This window comes from Lithobates pipiens, unplaced genomic scaffold (genome assembly GCF_037356315.1).
Source record: "Lithobates pipiens isolate NorthernLeopardFrog02 unplaced genomic scaffold, aLitPip1_a1.2 Scaffold_27, whole genome shotgun sequence".
NCBI classification, from domain to species: Eukaryota; Metazoa; Chordata; class Amphibia; order Anura; family Ranidae; genus Lithobates; species Lithobates pipiens.
In genome coordinates this window covers 189,300,251-189,327,233 of record NW_027507788.1, presented here as the reverse complement: position 1 = coordinate 189,327,233, position 26,983 = coordinate 189,300,251, and the positions used below count along the sequence as shown (strand labels likewise).

General features: G+C 43.2%; 1 protein-coding gene across 1 annotated transcript in view; it reads right to left on the bottom strand.

Moving 5' to 3' along the window:
• Positions 1-23,434: 23,434 nt before the first annotated feature.
• LOC143934432 (tumor necrosis factor receptor superfamily member 14-like) overlaps positions 23,435-26,983 on the bottom strand; it is an 87,370-nt gene continuing 83,821 nt past the window's right edge. The window contains exon 7 of the mRNA XM_077458045.1: positions 23,435-25,436. Coding sequence (XP_077314171.1) covers positions 25,318-25,436 — 119 coding nt within the window. The 3' untranslated portion in view covers positions 23,435-25,317. The remainder of the gene's footprint in view (positions 25,437-26,983) is intronic.

The window sequence follows — 26,983 nt, the reverse complement described above, 5'->3', positions numbered from 1 at the left end:
TTTCACTTGCCACGTCACCTGCCACACGTTATGGATTGTCACTTGCCACGTCCTGGATTGTCACTTGCCACACATTAAGGATTGTCACTTGTCACATCACCTGCCACACATTGCGGATTGTCCACTTGCCACGTCGCCTGCCACCAGGTGCAGATTGTCACTTGTCACACGTTGCAGAATGTCACCTGCCACATGTTGCGGATTATCCACTTGCCACGTCCCGGATCGTCACTCGCCACACATTACGGATTGTCCCTTGCCATGTCCTAGATTGCCACTTGCCACACATTACAGATTGTCACTTGCCACGTCCTAGATTGCCACTCCCCACACATTATGGATTGTCACTTGCCACGTCCTAGATTGTCACTTGCCACACATTATGGATTGTCACTTGCCACGTCCTAGATTGTCACTTGCCACACATTATGGATTGTCACTTGCCACATCCCGGGTTGTCACTTGCCACGTCACCTGCCACACATTACGGATTGTCACTTGCCACGTCACCTGCCACACATTACGGATTGTCACTTGCCACGTCACCTGCCACACATTACGGATTGTCACTTGCCACACATTACGGATTGTCACTTGCCACATATTACGGATTGTCACTTGCCACATCCAGGTTGTCACTTACCACATCACCTGCCACACATTGCGGATTGTCACTTGCCATGTCCCAGGTTGTCACTTGCCACGTCACCTGCCACACATTATGGATTGTCACTTGCCACGTCACCTTGATTGCATTGATTGCTGTGTAAATGACCCTGGCAGTGAAGGGGTTAACCACTAGGGGACAGTGAAGGGGTTAAGTGTGTCCTAGGTAGTGATTCTAACTGTTAGGGGGCTGGGCTTTAACACAATGGACAGTGATCCCCGCTCTCGATGACAGAGAGCTGTGATCTCTGTCCTGTCACTAGGCATAACGGGGAATGCTTTGCTTACAAAAGCATCTCCCCCGTTATTCCTCTCCGTGACACGATCGCGGGCACCTGGCGGACATTGAGTCCGCAGGACCCACGGTAATGGTCACAGAGACAGCAGCGGGTGCATGCCAGTACCATCGATTCTTAAAGGGGAAGTACCTGTATACCCTTTTGCCTACCAGCGCCATTCTGCCGATGTACATCGGCGCGCACTGGTCGCCAAGCGGTTAAAGACCAAACCTTTTCTGAAATGTATTGCTTACAAGTAAAAATCATTATTTTTTTGCTCGAAAATTACTTGTAGCACCCAAACATGATATATATATTTTAGCAGAGACCCTAGAGAATAAAATGGTGGTTGTTGCAATATTTTATGTCACGCCGTATTTGCGCAGTGGTTTGTTCTAACGCAATTAAAAAAAAAAAATACACTTTAACTAATTTAAAAAAAACCTAAACAGTAAAGTTAGCCCAAATTTTTGTACAATGTGAAAGATGTTACACCGCGAGAGAATTGTGATCTTTATTCTAAGAAAAAAAGAGTGGGCTGCGCTACAAAAAATAAATGAACTAAAAAAATATACCCATGTGAAAACTCACAAAAAAGTTTGAACTTAGTGGTGTGTTTGTCGCAAACTAAAAGAAAAATTAGAATGCGACAAAAAAAAAATCTACAGATTTTAAGATTTCTAAAGATAGAAAATGCTATGTCAGTAAAAATAGCAAATACTTCATAGTGTAGTTATACAAAGAGTACACTTAATAGAAGTGAATAATCAAATGAATGTGAACAAATGCAAGCAAAGCTCTGCTAGCAAAGCCCAAACATATAAAAATAAATAGAACAAATATATTGCACCTAATGGTATCTGAAGATTAAAATTAGGTATCGGAAAATATGTGTAAAAACACCTTAAGTGATATTCATAATATAGAGTGAACCTGCAAAAAAGATCAAATAAAATAACAAAAAAAATTCTCTTATTTTAGAACAATCGTGAAACAATGTAACAACCAATAGTCCGTTAACTTATAACATTAGTGAAACGTGAATATGGGGATTGTTTAAGAATACAATGAGAATGGAGCAATGTTCAGAAAGTCCATATACAGTCTCTGTTTGTAAGGTTTCCCACAGTGAAGTAGTGACAGTAGAACTATCCAACACGAACGTGACTTGTGCTCAGCCTCCACCAATGATATTAATGCCGCTTACCAGAAACAGATGGTTCCTTATTACAGAGAACCATGTATAGCAGTTGACTGATTCCCCCAGTCCAGGGTCTACACGAATGAAATATAAGGGACTTCGGAGCCCGCTCGTCTCTCGATACAATCCCGTTCGTGGGTTTACATAAAAGGCAATGAGACTCACAATAGTGTAAAACCCAAATATAACTTTTAATCAAACGAAAAAGACAAATGCGCACTTACAGAAATGAAGATAAAAACGATCGTTACAGCAAAACCGAGCCGGCCGGTCTCAGTTAGCGCCCGTTACACCGAAAACATACAACACGAGATGGTGGCGTCAGGACGTCGCTCCTCCTCCCTACGCGTTTCGTCACTATAGGACGTGGTCACGGGGTACGGGCGGCGTCCTGACGCACCGCTTAAATAGAACAAATAATAAACCAAGCCTCGGTTTGACCCCGAGATCGAAACGAAAAATGCCATATTGGTTTAGGGAAATTGGCAATACTACTGCCAGAAAACAGCCTTCATATTGATTGAATAAGCCCAGCATATATAAACCTTAGAAAAATTATTAAAATATGAATGTAAATATCTATATACATCCACAGAGAATATACATTCAATAGAAAGGATAAATAAAAATAAAACAAAATTTATACTATTTGCCCATAGAGGTAAAAATAATATAAAACAAAAATAATATGGTTACCAATGTGGCCATCTTAAAGGGCCCCCCGGAAAAAATTCTGTTTTTTATTATAGGAAGATCAAACAGTGGGCACCATTTAAAACTGGGTGAGTAGAATAAACAATCTAAAAAGATTGACCACATGTATGATCCGCTCGGTTCCAGGGGTCAAACCATGCATGCATAGCACATATAGGGCAACTTTAAACTAAGAAAATATATCCATAATAAACATTTAAAACAATATATATAAGCATAATGCGACCTTCGTTTTAACCTAATGGTAGAACCGTAAATGTATATGCGGAAAATAAAAATATAAAAACATACACAACCTCCAAAGATTATGGAGACCTAAATGTACTCCTTAAACTGAATATAGCCACATATATATCCCTAACATTAAGTTCGAACTATAAATGTTCTGTTCAATAAATGACCACAGCAAAGTTAAGATGAAGTAACACTATAACGATAATTACATCGAGGGTCACAAAAAATGCCATACTGTGCCCAAAGGTTTGAACATGTATAGAGCATGAGGGCATAGGTGACTAAAAAACTATTACTAAATATAGAAAAAAATCTTTTTTAAAAGTGTAATACAAATATCGTATTAATATAAGAATATACAATAATCATGAGTTATCAATGAAACAATTGACGTCAACGTCAATATTCAACCCGAAAGGGGTGTAGCTTTTTAATTTGTGTACCCAGGCCATCTCCAACCTGGAGATACTACGGACCAAGCAACTACCTCTCCAGTTTGGCCTATATTTGTCTATGCCGAGAAAAAGGGTGTCCGAAGGGTCCCTATCGTGAACCGATAAGTAATGCTTGGAAACGGAATGTTTGGTAAAACCTTTCCTGATGTTGCTTATGTGCTCGTTGATCCGGACCTGAAGAGGTCTTTTTGTCCGGCCCACATATTGCAGGCCGCACGGACATTGGAGTAAATAAACAACACCTGTGGTGGAGCAAGTGATAAAAGAATCGATAGGAAAGGTTTTGGAAGTGCAGGTAGACGAAAAACTAGTAGTTCTTCTCGTAGTGCAACGATTAAGCTGGCACACCTGACATCTTCTACATTGATAATATCCCTTTAGTTCCGAGAACAGATTTGTTATCTCCCTAGGGGGATTCACAACATTGGGAGCCAATTTATCTCTGAGGTTGGGTACACCTTTAAAGACTACCTTAGGTTTGTCAGGTAGAATGGCACCTAAAACTCTATCATTCTTTAAGATGTGCCAATATTTATTCATAATGTTCTTCACATTAAAATGTTGGCGCGAAAAGGTGGTAGTAAAAGTGCATCTATAAGAACTGACCTCCCCCTCATTCTTCACTCTGGCCTTCAATAGATCCTCTCGATTGGTGCCAATAACCTGATCTAGGGCATCCTTAAGGAATTCAGGACTGTACCCCTTATCTAGGAACCTCTTGGTGAGGACATCCGCCTGTGTCAGGAAGGTACCATCCTCTGAACAATTGCGTTTAATCCTAAGGTATTGGCTCTTAGGAATTGAGTTCAGCCATGATTTGTGATGGCAGCTGTCTCGAGGTATGTAGGCGTTTTTATCTGTAGGTTTGAAGTAGGTGGAAGTAATAAACCTATCTTCCCTAACAGAAATAGCCAAGTCCAAAAAATGTATTTGTTCTAAACTCGCTTCATAACTAAAATGTATCCCTCTGTCATTAGTATTCAAAAAGTTCATATACTCAGAAAGAGCCGGTAGGTCGCCATCCCAAAGGAGGAAGACGTCATCTATATAACGGACCCAGAGGATGACCTCTGACCTGGGTTCCGCATAGATGACGTCCTCCTCCCACTTGGCCATGAAAAGATTGGCCAGGCTGGGGGCATATTTAGCCCCCATGGCGACCCCCCTATCCTGGCGGTAAAAAAGGCCGTCAAACCAAAAAAAATTATGTGTTGCTGCATAATTTAAAAGAACCATAATAAAGTCAATCTGCTCTTGTGGGAGATTAGACCCCCTCTCAAGAAAACAGCGAACGGCCTCCAGGCCCAAATTGTGAGGAATCACAGTATAGAGTGAGGTGACGTCGGCTGTTACCAGCCACATCCCGGTTTTTGGTTTATACTGGGACAGAAGGTTAATGACATCCCTTGTGTCTTTTAAATAGGAAGGAATAGAACGTACCAAAGGTTGAAGATAAAAATCAATGTACTTACCCACCCGGGACGTGACTGAATCTATTCCACTCACAATAGGACGACCCGGGGGGCAAGAAACATTTTTATGTATCTTTGGTAGGTAATACATAATCGGTACTCTAGGTGCTCGAGGTACCAAAAACGCTTTTTCCTTTCTATTCAAAATTGAATTAGCAAAGCCGATACTGACAATGTGTTCCAACTCCTTCTTGTATTTATCATTAGGATTGTAAAGTAGTGGAGTATAAGTGGAGGTATCAGCTAAGATACGGCGCATCTCCTTCATGTAATCGTCCTTGTTCAAAACAACGATCCCCCCTCCCTTGTCCGCTGGACGAATAACCAAATTATGATTGGTGCAGAGGGACTCTATGCCCTTATCTATGTTCTCTTTATTTTTCACCTGTCGGACCTGCATGGCCTCTAGGTCCTTAAGCGCCAATTCCCTAAACACTTTTAGGGATGGAGCTAATTGTCCTGGCGGGTTGAATAAAGAAGCGTTGGCTAAGCCAGAATGTGTGAAGGTAGATGACAAGGCTCTAGGTGGATTATACGAATTAGAGACCATGTACCGCTGTACATTGAGTTTGCGTACATATTTTTGCAAGTCCATGTAAGTTTGGAATTTGTTAATGTTATGAACAGGGGCAAATTTAAGGCCCCTATCCAGAACATCCACTTCCAAATCCGTTAGCACATGGGAGCTCAGATTAAAAATACCTGTGCCTGCTAAGTCCTTGCTCTTTTTGGACTTCCTACGCCTCCCCCCTCTAGTTCCTCTCGGAGCTCGACTATTCTTTTTATTCCTTGACCGGTTTTGGGAAAACCCCAATTTTGTTGTGGGTATACCATGGTGTTTCTTGGGTCCTGATGACCCATCTGTTCAAGGCTGGAATGACCACTATTCATATGGGCATTATTTTGTGGTCCCAGAGGAGGGTCACAGAAACTCTCATTGAGATCCATATGATCTCTCAATGGAAAGTACTGGTTGTATACTGGAATATTATAGTCCGGTGTCACATTACTATCATAATGCATCACCCGTTGGTCATTAAAGTGACCGGATGGGCCATAATTATAAGCAAAAGGCTGTGTTGGACCATAGCTTTGACTAAAGGGATAATTATACCCTGATGGAAAGTTATCCGCATGTCTCAGATTCGGGTTAGAGACCTGTCCTCTAGGGGTACCTTGACTACGCCCTCGACCTCGATTGTGCTGGGGACCTCTCGGTTGGCCCTGTCCAGAAGGTTTACCCTTCGAAGTCCCATTATGGGGGCCTGCTAATCCCCTATTCTGATTGTGATAAGGCAGGGGACCACCCCCTCCCCTACCAGCATTTGGAAAAGGAGGAGGGCGAGCACCCCTTCCCCTCTGATTGAATGGTCGTGTGGCACCGTTAGGGGAATGATTCAAACCCCCCCCCCGAAACGATTGGAAGGTAAGGTGGACCCAAATATTGATTAACTCCAAAATTGGAACCAGATGGTGCCACTTCCATGGCAACGTTGGTTCCATCCTCCTTTTCTGCCAATAGTTTCTTTTGCCATTCGAAAACCAATGAAGACTCGTAATCACCCAAATCTCTATTATATTTCTTTTTCTTTTTGATTTTTTGATCTTTTTCTTCCTTTTCTAAAATTTTGAGTAAATTTTTAGATCTCTCTAAATATTCATCTCCAGCACTAAATGGAGTCAGTTTGTCCTTAATAGACTTGATCTCATCGTCCAATCTAGTTAGTTTGAATTGTTTCCTATCCACCAGGAATTTGAGTAAGTTGATCCCTGCTTCATTAAAATATTTGTACCAACCCTCAAGGTCTACTTCCCCTTTTTGGGGGCTTACTTCCCAACGTAAACTACGTGGTACCATATGATTTTTTATATATGTCTCCAGAAAGACTATATCCCATTTGGTGTGTATTTCTGAGACAATCAGATTTTTTAGTCTCATAAATAAGCCACCTAAATCATTGTCACCATTTTTAAAAGGTTCAAAAACACCATCGGAGTCAAAGACTCTCGTGGCTCTAAATTCAAAAACATCCATGTGATCCCTTAGGGAAAACTCAGTCAGCAGCAGCTATCAGTATAAGAACAATAACGGAAAATAGAGGAACGCCGCGCTTGACAGAGAGAGTTAAACAAAAACCTGAAGAGAAAAGCAGCAACCCAAATGTTATACTACATTTGGCATAAAAGAAAAAAAGAGTGGGCTGCGCTACAAAAAATAAATGAACTAAAAAAATATACCCATGTGAAAACTCACAAAAAAGTTTGAACTTAGTGGTGTGTTTGTCGCAAACTAAAAGAAAAATTAGAATGCGACAAAAAAAAAATCTACAGATTTTAAGATTTCTAAAGATAGAAAATGCTATGTCAGTAAAAATAGCAAATACTTCATAGTGTAGTTATACAAAGAGTACACTTAATAGAAGTGAATAATCAAATGAATGTGAACAAATGCAAGCAAAGCTCTGCTAGCAAAGCCCAAACATATAAAAATAAATAGAACAAATATATTGCACCTAATGGTATCTGAAGATTAAAATTAGGTATCGGAAAATATGTGTAAAAACACCTTAAGTGATATTCATAATATAGAGTGAACCTGCAAAAAAGATCAAATAAAATAACAAAAAAAATTCTCTTATTTTAGAACAATCGTGAAACAATGTAACAACCAATAGTCTGTTAACTTATAACATTAGTGAAACGTGAATATGGGGATTGTTTAAGAATACAATGAGAATGGAGCAATGTTCAGAAAGTCCATATACAGTCTCTGTTTGTAAGGTTTCCCACAGTGAAGTAGTGACAGTAGAACTATCCAACACGAACGTGACTTGTGCTCAGCCTCCACCAATGATATTAATGCCGCTTACCAGAAACAGAAACAGATGGTTCCTTATTACAGAGACATCTTTATTCTAAGCAAACAAATCGTGATTCTCGTTTTAGCCAGAATCGTGCCGCTCTACTATTTACTGGAAGGGCCACGTTCCTTTCCTATAAGCAGTCAAGTTATTCTGAAACAGACCAGTTCTGTGAAATGTCATGTGGAAAGTAACAAATTAGAAACAGGAACAATATGTTTGTACACACTGTTGCTAAACTTTAATTTCTCTAATCATCGCATCGTTTTTCAGTGTTTTGTCAAAGAAATTGGTGATTGATTATACATAACATTATCAGAGTTATGTTTGCCTCAGAAAAGCCACAAACACTGCCAATGAAAGGATATTTTGCCCAATATGTGGAATTCTGCCTGATGTTTTATGAAAACTAGGCCAAAAAAAAAAAGAGAACTGGTGCTTGTTGATTTGACTTAAGAGAACTAGTATTACGAAATCACAAATCTTTCATTGGCTAGAAGCTTAGATTTGGGTACAATGTACTGTAAAACAGCTAAATACACAGGATATGTTTTACCTGCCAAAGCATGTGTATTTCCATCCATTTAGCCCTTTATGCAGGTCTGCCGCACAGTGAGCCCCTGTACACACGGTCGGAGATTTCCACAACCAAATCCGTCGGATTCTGCCCGTCGGATTTTGTCCGTTGGATCTTGTCCGAAACTGTTGCATACACACGGTCGGACAAAGTTGGCGAAAAATCTGATCTTTCAGAACGTGATGACGTAATTTCGTTACGATGGGACTACATTCAGGCTAGTAGCCAATAGCTTTGATGTAGGAATTTGATCTGAGCATGCGTGGCACTTGGTCCGAACAAAATTCTCTACACATGATCGGAGTATGTCCGACCGGCCCAATTGGTCGGGAAATATTTCCAACATGTTGGAAAATTGGGTCCGACGGAGATTCGGACGGAATCAGTCCAATGCATACCACACACAGTCGGATTATCAGACGACACAGTCCGATAGGACACATTCCGACGGATTCTCCGACCGTGTGTACAAGGCTTTAGAGGAGCAGCAGACTGATGAGGTCATCTCCCTGTCACTCTGCTGTCTCCTTCCATGAGAATGTTCCTTGTTAGCATACAAGCACTGCAGCACAACTGATTGGCTCCTTGTGTTGCTTCTACCTTTCCCAATCTGAGCTAATACATTTAATAATGTGCTAATACAAATCTACATGAATGTGTGCCTTTTATAATTGCCTAATTTTCAGCTTTAAAATAATGGTGAACTTAGTGCCAAAAACTTACCAGTGGCCCTCACTAGGGGAAGATGGTGTAAATATTAGATTGCAGATTTATGTAAACCAGAATTTCATCTAAAAATGATTATTCCATTATTTGTATTTATAATTTGACCCATTCCCTGCTAGGTCTTGTTAAATGTTGTATGAAAACCGATTCATAGACATGGATGTAGAGAGCAGCTCTCTTTCTTTATTTTGTTTCATTTTCTCATTCTTAATTCTAGTTTATTTCATTTTCTATTTTACTCTTTTCCTGTTTTATTTTTATTATGTCCCCCCTACTGAAGCAATCTCTCATATGCATATGCAATATATGTCTGGGGTATTGGTATTTGCTTCTTATAATATCATATCGGCCTTGAAATATTGCATAACTGTATAACTGATTACATTATGAATACTTAGCCAAATAAAACACTATAACACCGTTTTTTATTTTATTTTTTTTAAAGTTATTGTTTCACTTGAAAGAGGATACTTTCCCGTTTAGGCAAGGTTCACATTTGTGCAGACTTTTCGAGGGTCTAGGTCCGACGGTCTTTCCGACGGACTTTCGGCAGAGTTCCGACTGACTTTCTGAATGAATGGACTTGGCCACACACAATCACACCAAAGTCTGACGGATTCGTACATGATAACATACGACCGGACTAGAATAAGGAAGTTCATAGCCAGTAGCCAATAGCTGCCCTAGCGTCGGTTTTTGTCCGTCGGACTAGCATACACACGAACGGATTTCTCGGTCCGGCGGAGTTACGGTTGAAAAATGTAAAACATGTTCTATTTCTAAAGTCCCCTGGATTTTTGGCAAGCAAAGGTCCAATGGAGCCCACACACGATCAAATTGCTGTCAAAAAGTCCGGTCGTGTGTAGCCGGCATTGGAGTACTTCCTAAAGTTTGTATTTTTATTGCAGGGGATGACTGCCAACTTTTGGCCCACGAGGCAAGTACAATCCAGAGGCCCATGGGGCAGCGACTCAGCCCCCCTCCCACTTTACCTTTTCCCTGTCTCCTTCTGCAACAATCCCAAGCTGAAGCTCTAATCCAGTTGGCCTGCTGCACCAAGTCTGGGTGTTTATAATGGCCAGCAGGGGCAGTGGGGGTTGGCAGGGGGGAGCCGAGGAGGCTCAGTTGGGGCTGGCCAGGGAAGGAGAGCCTCCAGTGGTGTACAGAGCCAACCTCTATTCATACACAGCATACACCATGCATGGCAGAGGGCGGCTTGGGCTTTGTCCTCGTCCTCATCTCGCACCCAGTAGGACATCGGTGGAGACTTTTTACTCCTCTTCACCAGGAAGCTTTGAGGCATGGCTGTGGCAGAAGCGGTACAGCCTTTTTACGGGATATAAGAGCAGGACAACTGCCCCCGGCCCAGTCCACCCCTGATTTATTGCCAGTAGTCTTTAATTTCTATACCTATTTTCTGGAGACTTCTATGCCTATACAGTGGAACCTTGGATTACGAGCATAATCCGTTCCAGGAGAATGCTTGTAATCCAAAGGACTCGCATATCAATGGGAGTTTCCGAATAGAAGTCAATGGAAACAAAGATCATTTGTTCTATGCAATACCACATGTGGCCAGAGGTGGGGGAGGTGCCGGGGTGACTCGGAAATACTCGGAGACAGCTCGGATGCACTCAGAAACCCTCAGAAAGGCTTAAAAACACAGGAACAAAGTATTTCCGAGTGTTTCCGTGTGAATCCGAACAGCTCTGAGTGTCGCCGGCACCCCCACACCTCTGGCACACTGCACACCGCAGAGGCTTGAATCTTGCTCATTTTGCGAGACAACACTCGCAAACTGAAACAGGATTTAAAAAAAATAGCTTGTATTGCGAAACGCTCCTTAACTTAACGTGTTACTCGCAATCCGAGGTACTGTATTACTGTATAATGTAACAATATATTAATTGATTATTTTTGTTTGTTTTATATTTGTTTTATATTTGTCAGTTGTCAAACTGTCACAATTACTCCCTGAAATAATCTTAAAGGTACACTGAGAAATAGTTTTTTTTATTTATTTATTTATTTATATCAGGAAATGAGTCCACATAGACCAACAGGTTACAAACTTTCCACATACCGTAGCTTACAGATAGCGAGGCAGTACATGAAATACAACATCAATACCCTGCTAGCAGTATCGCCAAGAAAAATAAACAGCAGTATGTGGAGTTGGGAATTCACATCATCCTGTGGTCTCACTTCCCAGTTTCTTTTTAACTAACTAGGTATCTACATTCAGGGCCGGTGCTACCACTAGGCAAACTAGGCAGCCGCCTAGGGCGCCCGGCCACTGGTTTTCCTACTCTCTTCTCTCTGCAGCAAGCAACTAAGTCTCAGCATCAGCAGGCAGCTGCCGCTCCCTTCACACATAGTGTCAGAGGCGCAGCAGTGGTGGAGGACTGTGTCTGTGTCCCGACTCCCGCAGCAAGCAAACATTCATTGAGGGGCACTGGTAGGCTGCATTGAAGGGTGCTGGTGAGGCTGCACTGAAGGGCGCTGGTAGCCTGCATTTGATGAGCGCTGGTGAGGCTACATTTGATGGGCGCTGGTGAGGCTGCATTTGATGGGCGCTGGTGAGGCTGCATTTGATGGGCGCTGGTGAGGCTGCATTTGATGGGCGCTGGTGAGGCTGCCTTTGTTGGGCGCTGGTGAGGCTGCATTTGATGGGTGCTGTTAAGGCTGCATTTGATGCGCGCTTTATTAAAAAGGTGGGATTTACATGGGCAGGGAAAAGGGGACGGAGTCAGCCAAGGGGGGGTGGCAAAATGAGGTTTCGCCTAGGGTGTCAAAAATCCTTGCACCAGCCCTGTCTACATTGATACCACTTCCAGTGTATGGGGGGAGAGGTGAAGCAATGGAGGAGGAAGAACAGAGGGGCGAAGAGAAGAAAGGGGGTATATCAAGTATGAGGGATAAAGGGGGAGGGATGGAGGGGAAAAAAAGAGAGAGAGAGAGAGGGGGGGGGTTGAAGGGGGGAGCAAGGTGTGTTACCCAATCATGGAGTGCGCTGATGACCAATCGGAATTACAGATGCGGGGCCTCTATATATGGCCCCCAGGCTCAACACATCCTTGACACTGCATGCGGTATCACACGTCTGTGTCAGACCTTCTCAGGGCCTGGCCCTCAGCCGAGTATATAAACACATTCCAGCCCTGCCAGGTTTTAGTGAAGGTCTCCTTTCTATTTTGCGCTGTGAGGATAAGATCCTCCATTTTCCTGATGTCCTCCACTTTACGAAGCCAGAGGTCAAGGGTCGGCGGGAGGGACAATTTCCAATGGAGTGGTATGCAGGCCTTAGCAGTTTTTTTTTTAAACACTCCAAATGTCCTGATGTGTGAATTTCAGATTAGCTACAAAGTTGCAGTTCTGCTTCCTCTTTCTTTTGGATAGTTGTGTTATTTTCAGATGCAGTTTTCCTGCTATTCCAAAAATGGCCTAGGCAGCAAAACTCACATGAAGGAATCTGTTTCTAGTTAAAGGGGTAGTAAACCCTTGCAGTTTTTCACCTCAATGCAGGTCTCAGGTCCTGATTGGATAGATTGATAGCAGTGCAGCCATTGGCTCCAGCTGCTGTCAATCAAATCCAATGATGTGGGAGCCGGGGGAGGATCCGAGTCCTGCTGTCTGTGTCACCGTTTCTGTGCAGTGCGCTCTGCAGCTGCCTAGGAGATATGTGAACTGGCTCCATAGAGAGCCAGTCAAATTCTCATGCTATGCGATTTGGATGCCGGGAAAAGCCGCATCCAATTTGCACAGATGTGAACCCAGCCTTAAGGTAAAAACTTTGTGACCTTAGAACCACTCTAAAGTCAAACTGCTGGAAATGTAAAATGCTTTATTGCAGTAGGGATGCCCCTGTGTTGCAAGGGTTAAATGCTCATTTAGGTCTGGAGGACAGAAATGCTTTTTACTTAACCGATCCTCCTCTCTGCCACCACAAATTTTAACAGTGTTCAGCATGTACCCTGGAATCACATTCTCTTATACTACAGTGAAGGCACAGAGGGCACACATATTACAACCAACATCAGCACTTTTAATCCTGACAGGTGTACTTTAATCCCTTCCAACAGAGGTGATATGATAGTTTCTCAATCTAGAATTCCTGGTTTAAGGCTTGGTTCACACTAGCCTGAGTCCAAAGTCACGCAACTTTGAGCACAACTTTGGAGTCTCACTTTGATCTTTACACTTTGTGGCATTGAAGTCGTCTCAATGTTGGACCGAAGTAGTAGCCCCGGTTCACACTGCCGTGACTTGTCATGCGACATTAGAGTTCAGAGTCGCATGACAAGTCGCACTCCATTAATTGCAATGGAACTGCTCTAATTGGTGCGACCCAAGTCACCCTGACTTAGGAAAAGGTTCCTGCACTACTTTGGTGCGACTTCAACATGACTTGCATTGACTTCTGTTAAAGAAGTCGTATACAAGCCACGATGTAGTTGCGCAGGGATATCGGATTCAAAGTCGCATTACTTTGAAGCCACCGCAGTGTGAACAATGGTGTACAGGAACCTTTTCTTAAGTCAGACAGACTGTAGTATCAGTTAAGGCCAGGGATGTGCTTTATGTTGCAGTCAAACTCATGTTCGACTCGAACATTGGCTATTTGCCAGTTCGCCAAACAGCAAACAATTTTGGGTGTTCGTGGCAAATTTTAAAGCCCCGGGAACACCCTTTAAAAGTCTATGGGAGAAATCAAAAGTGCTAATTTTAAAGGCTCATATGCATAGTATTGTCATAAAAAGTGTTTGGGTTCTAAGATGAAGGACGGGCCCTTTTGGAGAATGACCCATCAGATTAGAACATCTCTTTTGAGACAGTTTGTTGCTGGGACTGGAGGGTGATCGACGGCAGGAGGTGCTGGCCTGCGCCCACGACTAGAACTGGATGCGTTGGCTGCGCCCCTGGTCCCCCCCCTTTTCTTCCTCCCCCCCTCCCTTATTCTCCCTCTGATGTCCCCTTCCCCCTCTTTCATGCTCCCCCCCCCCCTTTCTTTCTTTTTCTCTCTGCTTCTTCTATCTGTGGCACGTGGCTTGGGTGTGGGGGATTCTATTGAGAACTCCATAGCCTATGCTGCTCCGCTTTTACACGAAAATGAGAAATGAGGAACGAGATTGGCTGAACCATCCAGTGGTACAGGAATCCCCTAGGCAGAAGGATACCTCCCACTACAGCCTGGTTGGGACCCATAGAAATTGGTACATTTTCTCACTCTGGTGAAACTCAAGGCTCCAGGTGAGCTTGGGTGATGCCTTAGAGAGTAACTGTTCTTTAATGATATTTGTACACCTCATATATGTTACGTGGGTTTTCTCAGTTCATTGCATACCATGATGCCCTGAGTTTCTATTTTTTATGGATGTTGTATTTCATGTGTCTTTGCCCTTGATACAAATAAAAGATTTGAAAAAAAAAAAGTGTTTGGGGACCCGGGTCCTGCCCCAGGGGACATGTATCAATGCAAAAAAAAGTTTTAAAAAGGGCAGTTTTTACGGGAGCAGTGATTTTAATAATGCTTAAAGTGAAACAATAAAAGTGTAATATTCCTTTAAATTTCGTACCTGGGGGGTGTCTTAAAGACAAAAAACTGTTTTTGACTAGCCCTTTATTAAATTCTTCTTTGTGCTTCTTCTTTCATCTTCTTTCTTCTGGTCTTCCTTCAGTGTTGTTCTTCTTCTCCATCTTCTTATTCTCCATCTTCTCTTTCTTCATTTTCCTCTTCCTCTGCTCTTCTGACGTTCTTAAATAACGGAGGGCAGAACCCCCCCTCTGACAACACAGGGAAAGCCATAGGTAAGTCCCCGTGCGCTAGAGGAGGGTGGGGTCACCGGGCGCCCCGCCCTCCATTATTTAAGAAATGTCAGAAGAAGCAGAGCGTTACACCGCTGAAGACTCCCACAAAGGCGGATCGTGCGGACGGCGCAGAGAAGAAGCCGGAGCAAGATGTGGGACGAGAAGAACGGAGGAAGAGGAAAATCAAGAAGAAGAAGATGGAGAATAAGAAGATGGAGAAGAAGAACAACACCGAAGAAAGACCAGAAGAAAGAAGATGAAAGAAGAAGCGCAAAGAAGAATTTAATAAAGAGCTTGTCAAAAACTTTTGTCTTTTTTAACTTTTTTGTCACTTTTTTTTGTGAAATGGTAGGGGTACATTTGTACCCCATTAACAATGCACACAAGGTGGGGGGAGCGGGATCTGAGAGTCCCCTTTTTAAGTGTAACGTCACTGCAGCCACCTTATCCACCTATGTATACCGTCTATACCACATGCCATTCATCCTAGCACTGGGGTGACAGTGTTTTGTATGTGAGTACTTGATTTTTATGAATAAAAAGAAAGCATTTTAGCCACAGTGTGCTCTATACATTTTTTCATTGTTTTTTTTCATGATACTATGGTCGGAATTTAAGAGTGACAGCGTGCGGTTGTTAAAAGCAGTTGGACATCGTATCTTATTCATCTGTACATTCAAGCTTCCATCTGTGACCACTTTCAGTGGCGAACGCCTGTTTGACCCATCTGTTAGCTCAGGGGTCCAGTGATTGAGGTGAATGGTTTGGCTAGCTGTTGGAGGAATCACTGATTAGGAGATATCACCCTTATCACTGCTAAGGAGATCTTATCTGTCAACTTATATCCATCTTTTATACCAAAAGGGACTTTTTAACATTTTATGCTATGAGCAAACTGTTATTTTGCTTCTGTATATAGTCTTAGTCCTGCACTGTTATTTACCTATTACATGTTTAGAAGGATTTTCATATATTGACCTTTTAGTGTACAGCTGCTTTCATTTTGTGAGTTTATGTATATCATCTTGCGCTGATTGAACCCCCATATTTTACAGTGGTGTGATTCAAACCTGATGTTTCAGGTACGTACGCTTCATTCTGAGTAGTTGTTATGCGTTTTGTTTCTTTCTGTGGTGGTGGTTTTGCTACATTGCTACAGGATTTTAGGGAGTCTGCTGTTTGATCCCCTGGCGGTTTCAGGTACGTATTTCAGTATGTGTCATGTTTCCACACAGCAGGGCTGTCTACATTTTTTCCACTGCAGATTACTCATCACGTCTATGGGTTTTTAACAAATTGAGGTGATCGTTTCTAATTGGCTTGTTCAGTGGCAAGTCTCCTCATCTGTTCTTACACAGCTTACGTATCTTGTGCAATTTTACGTTTCTCGTGCAATTTTATGTTTTTCATGCGATTTTAAGTTTCTCGTTCGATTTTAAGTTTCTCATGCAATTTTACGTTTCTCATGCAGTTTACGTTTTCATGCTTTTTTCATTTCTCACACATCTTTAGTTTCTCAGGCATGTTACTCACTATTCACGTTTCCCTGGTTACTCACTTTTTTCTTGTTACTCATGTTTTCCCTTGTTACTCACATATTACTTTGTTACTCACGTTTTCCTATGTTACTCACGTTTTCCCATGACTCTCACATTGCTCATTCAGTTTTCATTCCCATGAAACCTGCATTTCCTGTGCAGGTTTGTGTTTTTCATGCAGCCTCGGTTCTCATGCTGCTCACGTTTTGTCAGCTCACGCTACTCACAGTTCTCGTTCAGTTACGTTCCTTTACGCAGCTTACAATCCTGCCACAAGTTACTTTCTCAGTCTGTTCACGTTCTCACGCAGTTTTGTTTCTCACCCATTGACGTGTGGTTGCACTCAGTTCATGGTTGTTATTTTTTATGTTTGTTTCTGGGTACTGTTCATATGTTTCATCAATTTAAGTTTACATCTTCTCGGTTAATTCATGGCATCTCCACTGCAGTTACCTGTCTCGTTTCAGGTTCGCACGGATTGAGTTGGTAGTTTTTAATTGGCTTGTGCAGTGGCAAGTCTCCTCATCGGTGTTACATACATTACATCTCGGTTTCTGTTTCATAATTATATATTACCATACCATTCTCTTCAGTAGCCTGACACATTTTTAGGTTTCAAGGCCTGAGTTTACATTTTTAATTTTCCTGTTACGCCTCAGGTAACTCGGCCTGGTAATTATACAAGACTGGCATGTGTCGGTCCCGTTCTTACTTTGTGTTTTTCATCAGGGAGGGGCTGGTTGGTCGCAGGTAAGTCATGGGGGCGGCTTGTTACATTCTTGTTTATGTCAAGTTTTATTTTGTTTTCGGTTGATGCAGATCACGTTTCAAGCATCGGATATTGGGGACTTCGCGTCTATCCTGCCTTCTCCAGCTAGGGGGTCGGAGCTCAGTAGCTCACCCTCTATCAGAACCTGGACCTTTCCAAGACTGATGCCAGAACTACAACGCAGGGGGATTGCTTTCCTGGCTTTGGCTCGGAAAGCCCAGTTATTTAGGTTGCTGTTTCCTCGTGGGTTGGATGCAAGTTACCCTGCGGACTGTGGTTTCTTCTCTGTCCCAAATCCACACTATTCTAAATTCCTTGGCTACGTCCTGCCAAGAGTTGTGTACTTGAGTGGAGTTGTTGAAAAGTCAGCCTAATGCAGCTCCAGGAGCTTCTACTGGCCTAGGGGCTTTAGTGGATTCCGTAACCCCCTCTGTGCTTAGGCCAGTACAGGTAGGCCCAGGTAATAATTTGTGTGCTCCGTCCATTACTCCAGCACATTTTGTCCCCATGAACATACAAAAGGGCATCCTGGAAGGCAAGGATGTTAACCTTGCGTCCCTGTTAATTGCTGCTATTGATGTGGCGGATAACAGGTCTTACACTTGCGGGGATGTTTCGGTGGTGGTTAAGACCAGGGATCACAGGCTCAATCATAAGTTGTCCATCCCTGAGTTTGTCCTGGCTTTTAGTCTTTACAGAAACATCATTTGCTCGGTAAGTCCGCTTAGAAGGGAAGAGTTGGACCTTTACCTATATATGGTGGTCGAGTTAACTTCCTCGCGCCCGCCCTATGGCAGAATGACGGCTGTAGAGCAGGCGCGTTCGTCCGGGCGGTCGTCCCCGGACGGCCTGGTGTTTACTTCCGCAATGCGCGCCGCCGCGGGCACGCATTGCGGAAGTTCTGTGTTCGCCGTGTCCCCCGGGGACAGGCAAACACAGATCGCTGTAAACGGCCAATCACAGCGCCCGTTTACAGCGTGATCGGCGTGTCCAATGGGAGATGATCTCATATGTAAACATATGAGATCATCTCTCAGCGCCGCTCTCCCTCCTCGCACAGACAGTGTGAGAGGGGAGAGATGAACGGCTGCAGCGGCATTTGTCATCAGTGCCACCTGTCAGTGTCACGTGCCATCTGTTGTCAGTGTCACGTGTCATCAATGCCACTTATCAGTGCCATCTGTCATCAGTGTCACGCATCATCGGTGCCATGTATTAGTGCCATCTGTCATAGGTGGCACGTATTAGTGCCATCTGTCATCAGTGTCACGTTTCAGTGCCACGTGTCTTCAGTGCCACGTATCAGTGCCACGTATAAGTGCCATGTGTCATCAGTGCCACATATTAGTGCCATCTGTCATCAGTGCCACATATTAGTGCCATCTGTCATCAGTGCCACCTGTCATCAGTGCCACGTATCAGTGCCATCTGTCATCAGTGTCACGTGTCATTGTCCTGGTGCTTCAAAAGTGTAATAAATAGTCAACAAGCTAGATGTGTAATTTATGTTCCTAGAACACACGATGGCGCTACCTGCATGTTGGGCCTCTCTATGTGGCCAGGCTGTGAAAAAGTCCCACACATGTGGTATTGTAATACTCAGGAGGAGTAGCAGAATTTTTTGGGGGGTGTCATTTGTGGTATACACATGCCACGTGAGAGAAATAACCTATTACAATGACAATTTTGTGGAGAAAAAAAAAATGAAAAATCTTAATTTTGCAAAGAATTGTGGGAAAAAAATGACAACATCAAAAAGCTCACTATGCCTCTTACTAAATACCTTGGAATGTCTACTTTCCAAAAAGGGGTCATTTGGGGGGTATTTGTACTTTCCTGGCTTGTTCGGGTCACAAGAAGCGAGATAGGCCACCAGTACATCAGATGTGATCAATTTTGTGCGATTCGCACCACAGCTTGTAGACTCTCTAACTTTCACAAAGACCAAATAATATCCACTAATTTGGGTTATTTTTACCAAAGATATGTAGCAGTATAAATTGTGGCCAAAATTTATGAAGAAAAATTTATAATTTGCATAATTCTGTCACAGAAACAAAGAAATATGCGTTTTTTTTCAAAATTTTCAGTCTTTTTTCATTTATAGCGCAAAAAATAAAAACCCCAGAGGTGATCAAATACCACCAAAAGAAAGCTCTATTTGTGGGAAAAAAAGGACAAAAAATTCATTTGGGTACAGTGTTGCATGACTTGCATTGCAGGAGTGTTTAGCCACCCATCCGTCACCTTCTTTGAGTAACTTTTTGGTAAGGGGTTTCTCAGAAGGGTTCCATATGGGGTTTGTCTCTTTGCTGTCAGATAGTTTTGAATGTCCTAATCTCAGGTCGTCTTCCATAGATATGGAAGCGTTGGATCTGTTGCTACAATCCAAACTGGAGAAAGGCTTCATCATCAGGCTGTTTACTGCACCACCTTTCTGGGTTTGGAGGGTCAACCACCTGGGGCTTGTTATGCACGAGTGGACTTTTTGACAGCAAAGGTCCGATGGAACGAATCCGTCAGACAATTCGATCGTGTGTGGGCTCCATCGGACCTTTGCTGTCAAAAAATCTGACGGACTTTAGAAATAGAACATTTCAAATTTTTTTCATCAGACCCAGTTCCTATCGAGAAATCCACTTGTGTGTATGCTAGTCCGACACAGACAAAAAACAACGCTAGGGCAGCTATTGGCTACTGACTATGAACTTCCTTATTTTAGTCCGGTCGTACATCATCACGTTCAAATCCGTCAGACTTTGGTGTGATTGTGTGCGGCCAAGTCTGTTCATTCAGAAAGTCCGTCAGTACTCAGCTGAAAGTCTGTCGGGAAGACCGTCGGACCTAGTCAGTTGAAAAGTCCAATCGTGTGTACGCGAGGGAAGTTTTTCAATAAACTGAGTTTAATCTATGACTTGTCTGCCCCTCATTGTTCACACAGCTAGTCTCAACTCTTTGATTTCTTCAGAAGAATTTTCTCTCAAATATGCTTCAGTAGATCAGGCAATTCAGTCTCTCATCAGGGTGGGTTCAGGCGCCTGGTTGTCCAAAGTAGACATTGCGGATGCTTTTAAGCTCCTGACAATTCTGCTGTCTCTCTGGCAGTGGAATTCTATCAGGTGGAAAGAAGGTTACTATTTTGCCACCAAACTTATTTTTGGGTCAAAAAGTAGCCCTTGGTTGTTCAATTAATTTGCCCAGGCCTCTAGCTGGATCCTCAATCACAGGGAAAATTGTCACAAGGTGATTCATTATTTAGATGATTTTCTCCTCATTGAAGGTTGTGATCAGGACCCCACCAACCTTCTGAAGCTCATTTCAGTTTTTTCAGCTCTCAACATCCCGCTAGCGGTCAAAAAAAATAGAAGGTCCTGTTACTAGACACACGTTCCTGGGTGTCACACTTGATTCGCAATCCATGCAAGCTAGTTTTCCTACAGGCAAGCTTGTGAGGATCAGAGATCACATTCATGCCTCTTCGGTCTCCCGAGTCTGTACTAGGGTGGAGTTACAGTCCCTGGTCATGTTAAATTTTGCAATGAGGATCATTCCCCAGGGGAGGGCTTTCATATCCAGGTTGTTATCATTATTGCCTTCAGCCCCTAGATCAGATTCTCAGGATGAGTTCCCCCAGCATTGGAATGGGGTCACCATGTTTATCCCTGCAGTGTCCAGTTTTTCCCCTCAAGTGTTCACAGATGCAGCGGCCACCAAAGGCTATGTGGCAATTTTTGGCTCGCATTGGCTGACAGGGTCTTGGTCTGATGAGGTCTTGGCAGCGATGTTTATCCCATAGTGGCAGCGGCTCAGGTGTGGGGCATTTATGGGCGGGACAGACAGTGTTTTTTCCACTGATAACCAGGCAACCTCTGAATTATCAACAATTGCAGATCTAAGTCTTTGCAGATCATGGGTTTTGTGTGTAGGCTCGTTTGGTTGTCCCTCCCTTTCCCACTATTTTTCCAGCAGGTCCCAGGCGCAGATGGCTGTGCCACGCCTTCTCCGTGGTTCCAGCAATTAGTGGTGGATTAGATTCCCATTGGGCTGACGCAGCAGCTTTGATCAACAAGTCTTTATCTTTGAGTAGTAGGAAGGCTTATGACTCTTCTTGGAATGTTTTTCAGGCTTTCCAGGGAAGGTTTCCTAGTCCTGACTATTATGACATCAAGTACCTACCAGCTTTTACTGCTTTTTGCCACCCCCAACTCAAATTGACCCACAGCACCATCAGGAGGTATCTGGCTGGGATTCAGCATTTCATGTTTTTGGAAGATATCAATAGGCCTTCTATTTTTTCTGCGCACCCTATTAAAGCAATTCTCAAAGGAATCCTAAAGAGTATCCCTCCTGCTGTGGTCAGCAGACTTCCCATCATGGGTAATGTTTATCGTGACATGTCTGACATGCTCTCAAAGTCTCCTTTTTGGCTGTTGCCCAGCTTGGTGCTCAAGGCAGCAATATATCTGGCCTTTTTACGTTTTTTTGAAGCCAGGGGAATTTATTGTTTTCTGGCCCAGGGTCTCCCATACTTTTGGTCAATCAACTGGTTAGACACCCTGGCCACATCTGCATGCTTGCAAAACACAGCAAACGGGAGTCGGCACGGACATCAGGTTTTTTGAGACAGGCAAAGCGTGGTGCCCGGTGTTAGTTTTAGACCAGCTCGTCAGTGCTATGTCTGATAAGCCCAGGGATGGCCTTTTCCTAGTACTCCCCTCTCCACAGTTCATACTTCAGTGCCGTACCCTATTGGTCAATCTGGGTCTGGACCCTAAAGTGTACTCTGGCCATTCATTCAGGATAGGCGCTGCTTCCGCTGCCTCGCACCAAGGGATCCCTACTCATATAATTAAGGAATTGGGTAGGTGGAGGTCGTCTTGTTTTTTTAGGTATATCCCAGAGCCACTTTTTGAGATGTCACAAGCGTTTGTCAATTTGGCTGATTGAATGTTAATTCAGTGTGTAATAAATCTGTGTTAAACTTTCATCCACTGACCACCAATGTAAGGTGTCTATACTACACTATCCACTAATGTAAGAGGTCTATTCTACACAGTACTCCACTAATGTAAACCAAGCGTTTCCATTGATTAGCAATGTAAGGGAGTAGCTCTTGGTTGTGAGTATTCAACCACTGACCAAATATATGTATGTCCCCATTTACCATCAATGTAAAGGGGCATTTCAACACTGACTACCAGTGTATGAGGACATTAGTCCAATGACCATTAGTGTAAAGATACAGTACAATATTTGATGTCTGCTTTGCTTTTCGTCCAATAATAGTATTGGTTTCATTTCATGATTGTAATTAAAATTATTTTGACAAGCAGGGATACGGTAATAAAAAAACTCTGCCCTGGATGTGAACTACTCTCTTTAAAACTTTCTACAACTGACTGTTCATGCTAAGCTATCATCTGCTGTAGGTACATACATTTTTAGCAGCGCTTTTCTGAGACCTGGACTCAAAATCTGCTAGGACAAAAAGGAAGGCTCTACACAGATATTGATCAATGTAATAAAGATTGTACCAAGACTATACATTCAGATTCATAAGGTGGGAGAGCTTACAATTTTTAAAGCTGTATACAATCAGATTATTTAGTCTTCTTTAGATTTTCCATTCTGGACATGCACATTGCAACTTTCTAGCAATTTCAATCACAACTGAACAGATCAATTCAAACATGTCTGATTCGCCAAAACGGAAATAACACCAAAAGCAGTGGATAAACATTTGATGTACTGATTCACCAAGGAGTTAGGGCACGAGTAGGTGTTGGTGTTTGGAACGTTGCTACTTCCTATGGGAAGAAAATTTGGACAACACAATTATTTACTGTGTTACATTTACCAAGGAAGTGTGTTTTTCTTTATGCATATTAAGGGCTCATTTACATATGTTCGTTCTAGAGTGTTGCACTAACGCAAGTGCATTATGCTGCCCATTGACGTGCATTGCTGTAAAGCAGCTAATTTATGTGAGTGTAAAGCCAGCCTAATAGGGGGGAAGAAACACTCAGTCCATTTATTTCAACAGGCCTGCTTAGTGTGCATAAGCATAAAAAATGCTATGTCCTATTTTTTAAGAATACGTTAGGCTGCAGCATATGGATGTGAACTGACCACACATTAATAAATCTGTTTTTTATTATAAATTCATTTTTGTATAAGGACACGTGTGTTCAGTCCTAACAAGACAGACAACTGTAGTAAACACATACATATACATCTATACATAGGCATCTGCAGAACTTTTTTCAGGAGGGGCATCATTGTAGGGTCACCCATGCGCTGCCCCTTTTTGACAATGTCATTACCACATTATCATGGTCAGAGACTGCAGATGTAGTACAGTTCTTAGGATAAGTAATGGATAATGGCTGACAGGCCCTCTTACCAGACCCAGTGAAACTATAGCATTCTGGCGGGATGATCGCTCACTCTGGGTTCCCCGGGAGCGACTCTGGTCCGTAGTGTAGCATGTCTGTACCCTGGCATGGGCTTAGTCTTTCTCTCTGGTGGCGCTGGGCAGCATGGCTCACTCTCTCTGGTGGCACTGGGCAGCGTGGCTCTCTCTCTGGGGGCGCTGAGCAGCGTGGCTCTCTCTTTGGGAGAGCTGGGCAGAGTGACTCTCTCTTTGGGAGAGCTGGGCAGAGTGACTCTCTCTGGCTTCCACCCAGCACACTCCTCATTCTTTGTCCTGTAGCACTCTCTCCCTCAGCTTTTTTCCAGGATACAGTCTCTCAATCTCTCTCTTGATTGAGCTGTAGCCTCCTCCGTGTGGAAAATGGGGCCGCCAATCTTTGGGACTACATGTCCCATGATGCTCTCTTCTCCTAGTCTCCTTTGATTGGCCCTCGGTTATGGCCAATGGGGAAGGAACGGAGCTGTCAGGAAGCTGGGTGGGGAACCTAGTGAGAGCCGCTGTCTCTTCTCCTTGACAGGAGAAAGGGAGTGAGTGGGGGAAACCTCTGACAGTTCTGCTGGACTGAGCACTAAAAAAGAGCCCGCAGTCACACTAAACTGACGGGGGATCTATGTATCCTTGATGTCCATGTTAGATTGGCACATATGTGTGTGTGAATATATATGAAATTATATTTTTATACTTTTTATTTGTCTTCCATTATTGAGATGTATTTTTTTTACATCTTTCTATGTTCAATAAATATGTCCTTTTACCTCCACAATGTCAATACCTCATTCAAAGTTTCAGTTTTCCTTCTCTATCTACTTGAACCAGGGATGGAGGCACACCACATATGTGCTTCATCTAAAGTCCCACAATCCCCCCTTTCTTGACATGTCTGTACCCTGGCAGTGGCTCCAGCTTTCTCCCCCTTTGGTGGTGAGGGTATACAGTGTGGCTCCCTCTCTGGTGGTGCAGGTACAGCATGGCTCCCTCTCTGGTGGTGCGAGTACAGCATGGTTCCCTCTCTGGTGGTGCAGGTTCAGCATGTTCCCTCTCTGGTGGTGCAGGTTCAGCATGGTTCTCTTACTGATAGGTCAGGTACAGGGGTACCATGTGGCTCCCTCTCTGGCTTCCCCAAACACAGTACACCGTACTTTTTCTCTTCCTGTAACACTCAATTCCTCTGCTTTTTCTGGGTTCCAGGCTCTTCCCCCCCATCAGAGTGCATGCATGCTGGGTGGCTGTAGCATGGTGTCTGGAAACACTGGGGTCGCCAATCTTCAGGGGCTACATTTCCCATGATGCCCCCCTCAGTGTCTTCTGATTGGCCCTCTGCTGCGGCGAACCCAATTAAAGCCACTCTCTCTCTCCTCCCTTCGGCTGACAGGAGAAAGGGGGGGGGGGGTCGAGTGGAGGGAGACACACAGACAGCCTGCCTCTCCCATTTATAGCAATCCTGCCAAGTTCTCTGGCAAATGGAGCAGCAGCACTATGACAGGGAGAGCTGCGGGCTGTCTGTGTCTGTCTCCCTCACTCGACCCCTCCTCTTTCTCCTGTAAGCCGAAGGGAGAAGAGAGAGAGCACATGTTTTCACAGATGCTCATGCACTATTCGTCCAGTCCTCCGATTCCACAATACTTGGAATACCTTTCTCTTGTTCTGGTTGTTTACTCGGTTCATCTTGCTGTTCATGTACATTATTCCGCTCCGTTGTCCTTTCTAAATGAAAGAAAAAATAAGCAGGTCACGATTATTTGTATGTGGAGCTGGTCACACACCTGACAACTTTCAGCCACATTAATGAAACTTCTTCATTGATTGTATCTGGAAGAGTACTTAAAGTCATTCCAATAAAATACATTTCTGGTTCACTGCAGAGATCTTGTCCCTAAGGGCTTCCTTAAGATCCTCTATTTTCTGGATATCATTTACTCTGGCAAACCACTGTCCCACAGTTGGAGATGAGTTACTTTTCTCTACCCCTACCAATGCAGGCCTTAGCCGAATTTTAGTAGCTGCAGAAGCAAAGATTCCCTGTAACGTTTACTCGACATAGGGTTCAGTTGAAGAAAGATAGTCGCCAGATCATCTACCAGGGAGAAACCTTTGGGGTGATTTATAATAATATACTAAGACCAGTCGCCAGAAGGTATGCAAAGCCGGACAATCCCAAAAGACATGCAAGAATGTTCCACATCACTGGCAAGTGCATGCATTGTTGGTGCAGAATAAAACGCACTGGACTGCATCTGGTGTGAACCAGTCCTAAGACGTTACAGACTTTTGTTTTGATGCACCTGGAATGTATTTAGCCAAATTAAACTGGGCTTCAAATATGCTTTATATCCACTAGCAGTATTTTATTTTAAAGAGAACAGGACCATTCGGAAGCCTATACTGTATAATATCCACATTACAACCAACTCTATTAATTTATTCATCTACAGTATAACCTTGGATTGCGAGTAACTTGGTGTGCGAGTGATTTACAAGATGAACACATTTAAAAAAAAAAAAAAAAATGTTTAACTTGATAAACAAGCAAGGTCTTATGCCCTGTACACACGGTTGGACTTTCCAACAGAAAATGTGCGATCGGAGCTTGTTGTCGGAAATTCAGACCATGTGTAGGCTCCATCAGACTTTTTCCATCGGGATTTCTGACACACAAAGTTTGAGAGCTGGATCTAAAATTTTCCGAAAAATCCGTTTACGTAAATTACGAACGTGTGTAGACAATTCCGACGCACAAAGTGCCATGCATCCTCAGAATCAAGCAGAAGAGCAGCACTGGCTATTGAACTTCATTTTTCTCAGCTCGTCGTATGGAATTTCCGACCAACTTTATGTGACCGTGTGTATGTATGGCAAGTTTGAGATAACATTAGTCGGAAAAAATCAGATGGATTTTGTTGTTGGAATGTCCAATCGTGTGTACAGGGCATTACTATGTGAGCTGAGACTTGGGATCCGAGTCTCCAAGTTGCGTGACATGTGAAATTCCATTTTAGTCAATGAGAGCGGTCTTAATTAGCACAACTGAAGTTGCTCAGACTTTAGAAAAGTTTCTTGTACTGCTTGAAGGCGACTTCTATCTGACTTGTGCCCATAGACTTTTAACGACTTCACCCCCGGAAGATTTTACCCCCTTCCTCACCAGAGCACTTTTTACAATTTGGAACTGTGTCGAATTAACTCACAATTGCATGGTCATGCAATGCTGTACCCAAACGAAATATGCGTCCCCTTTTCCCCACATATAGAGC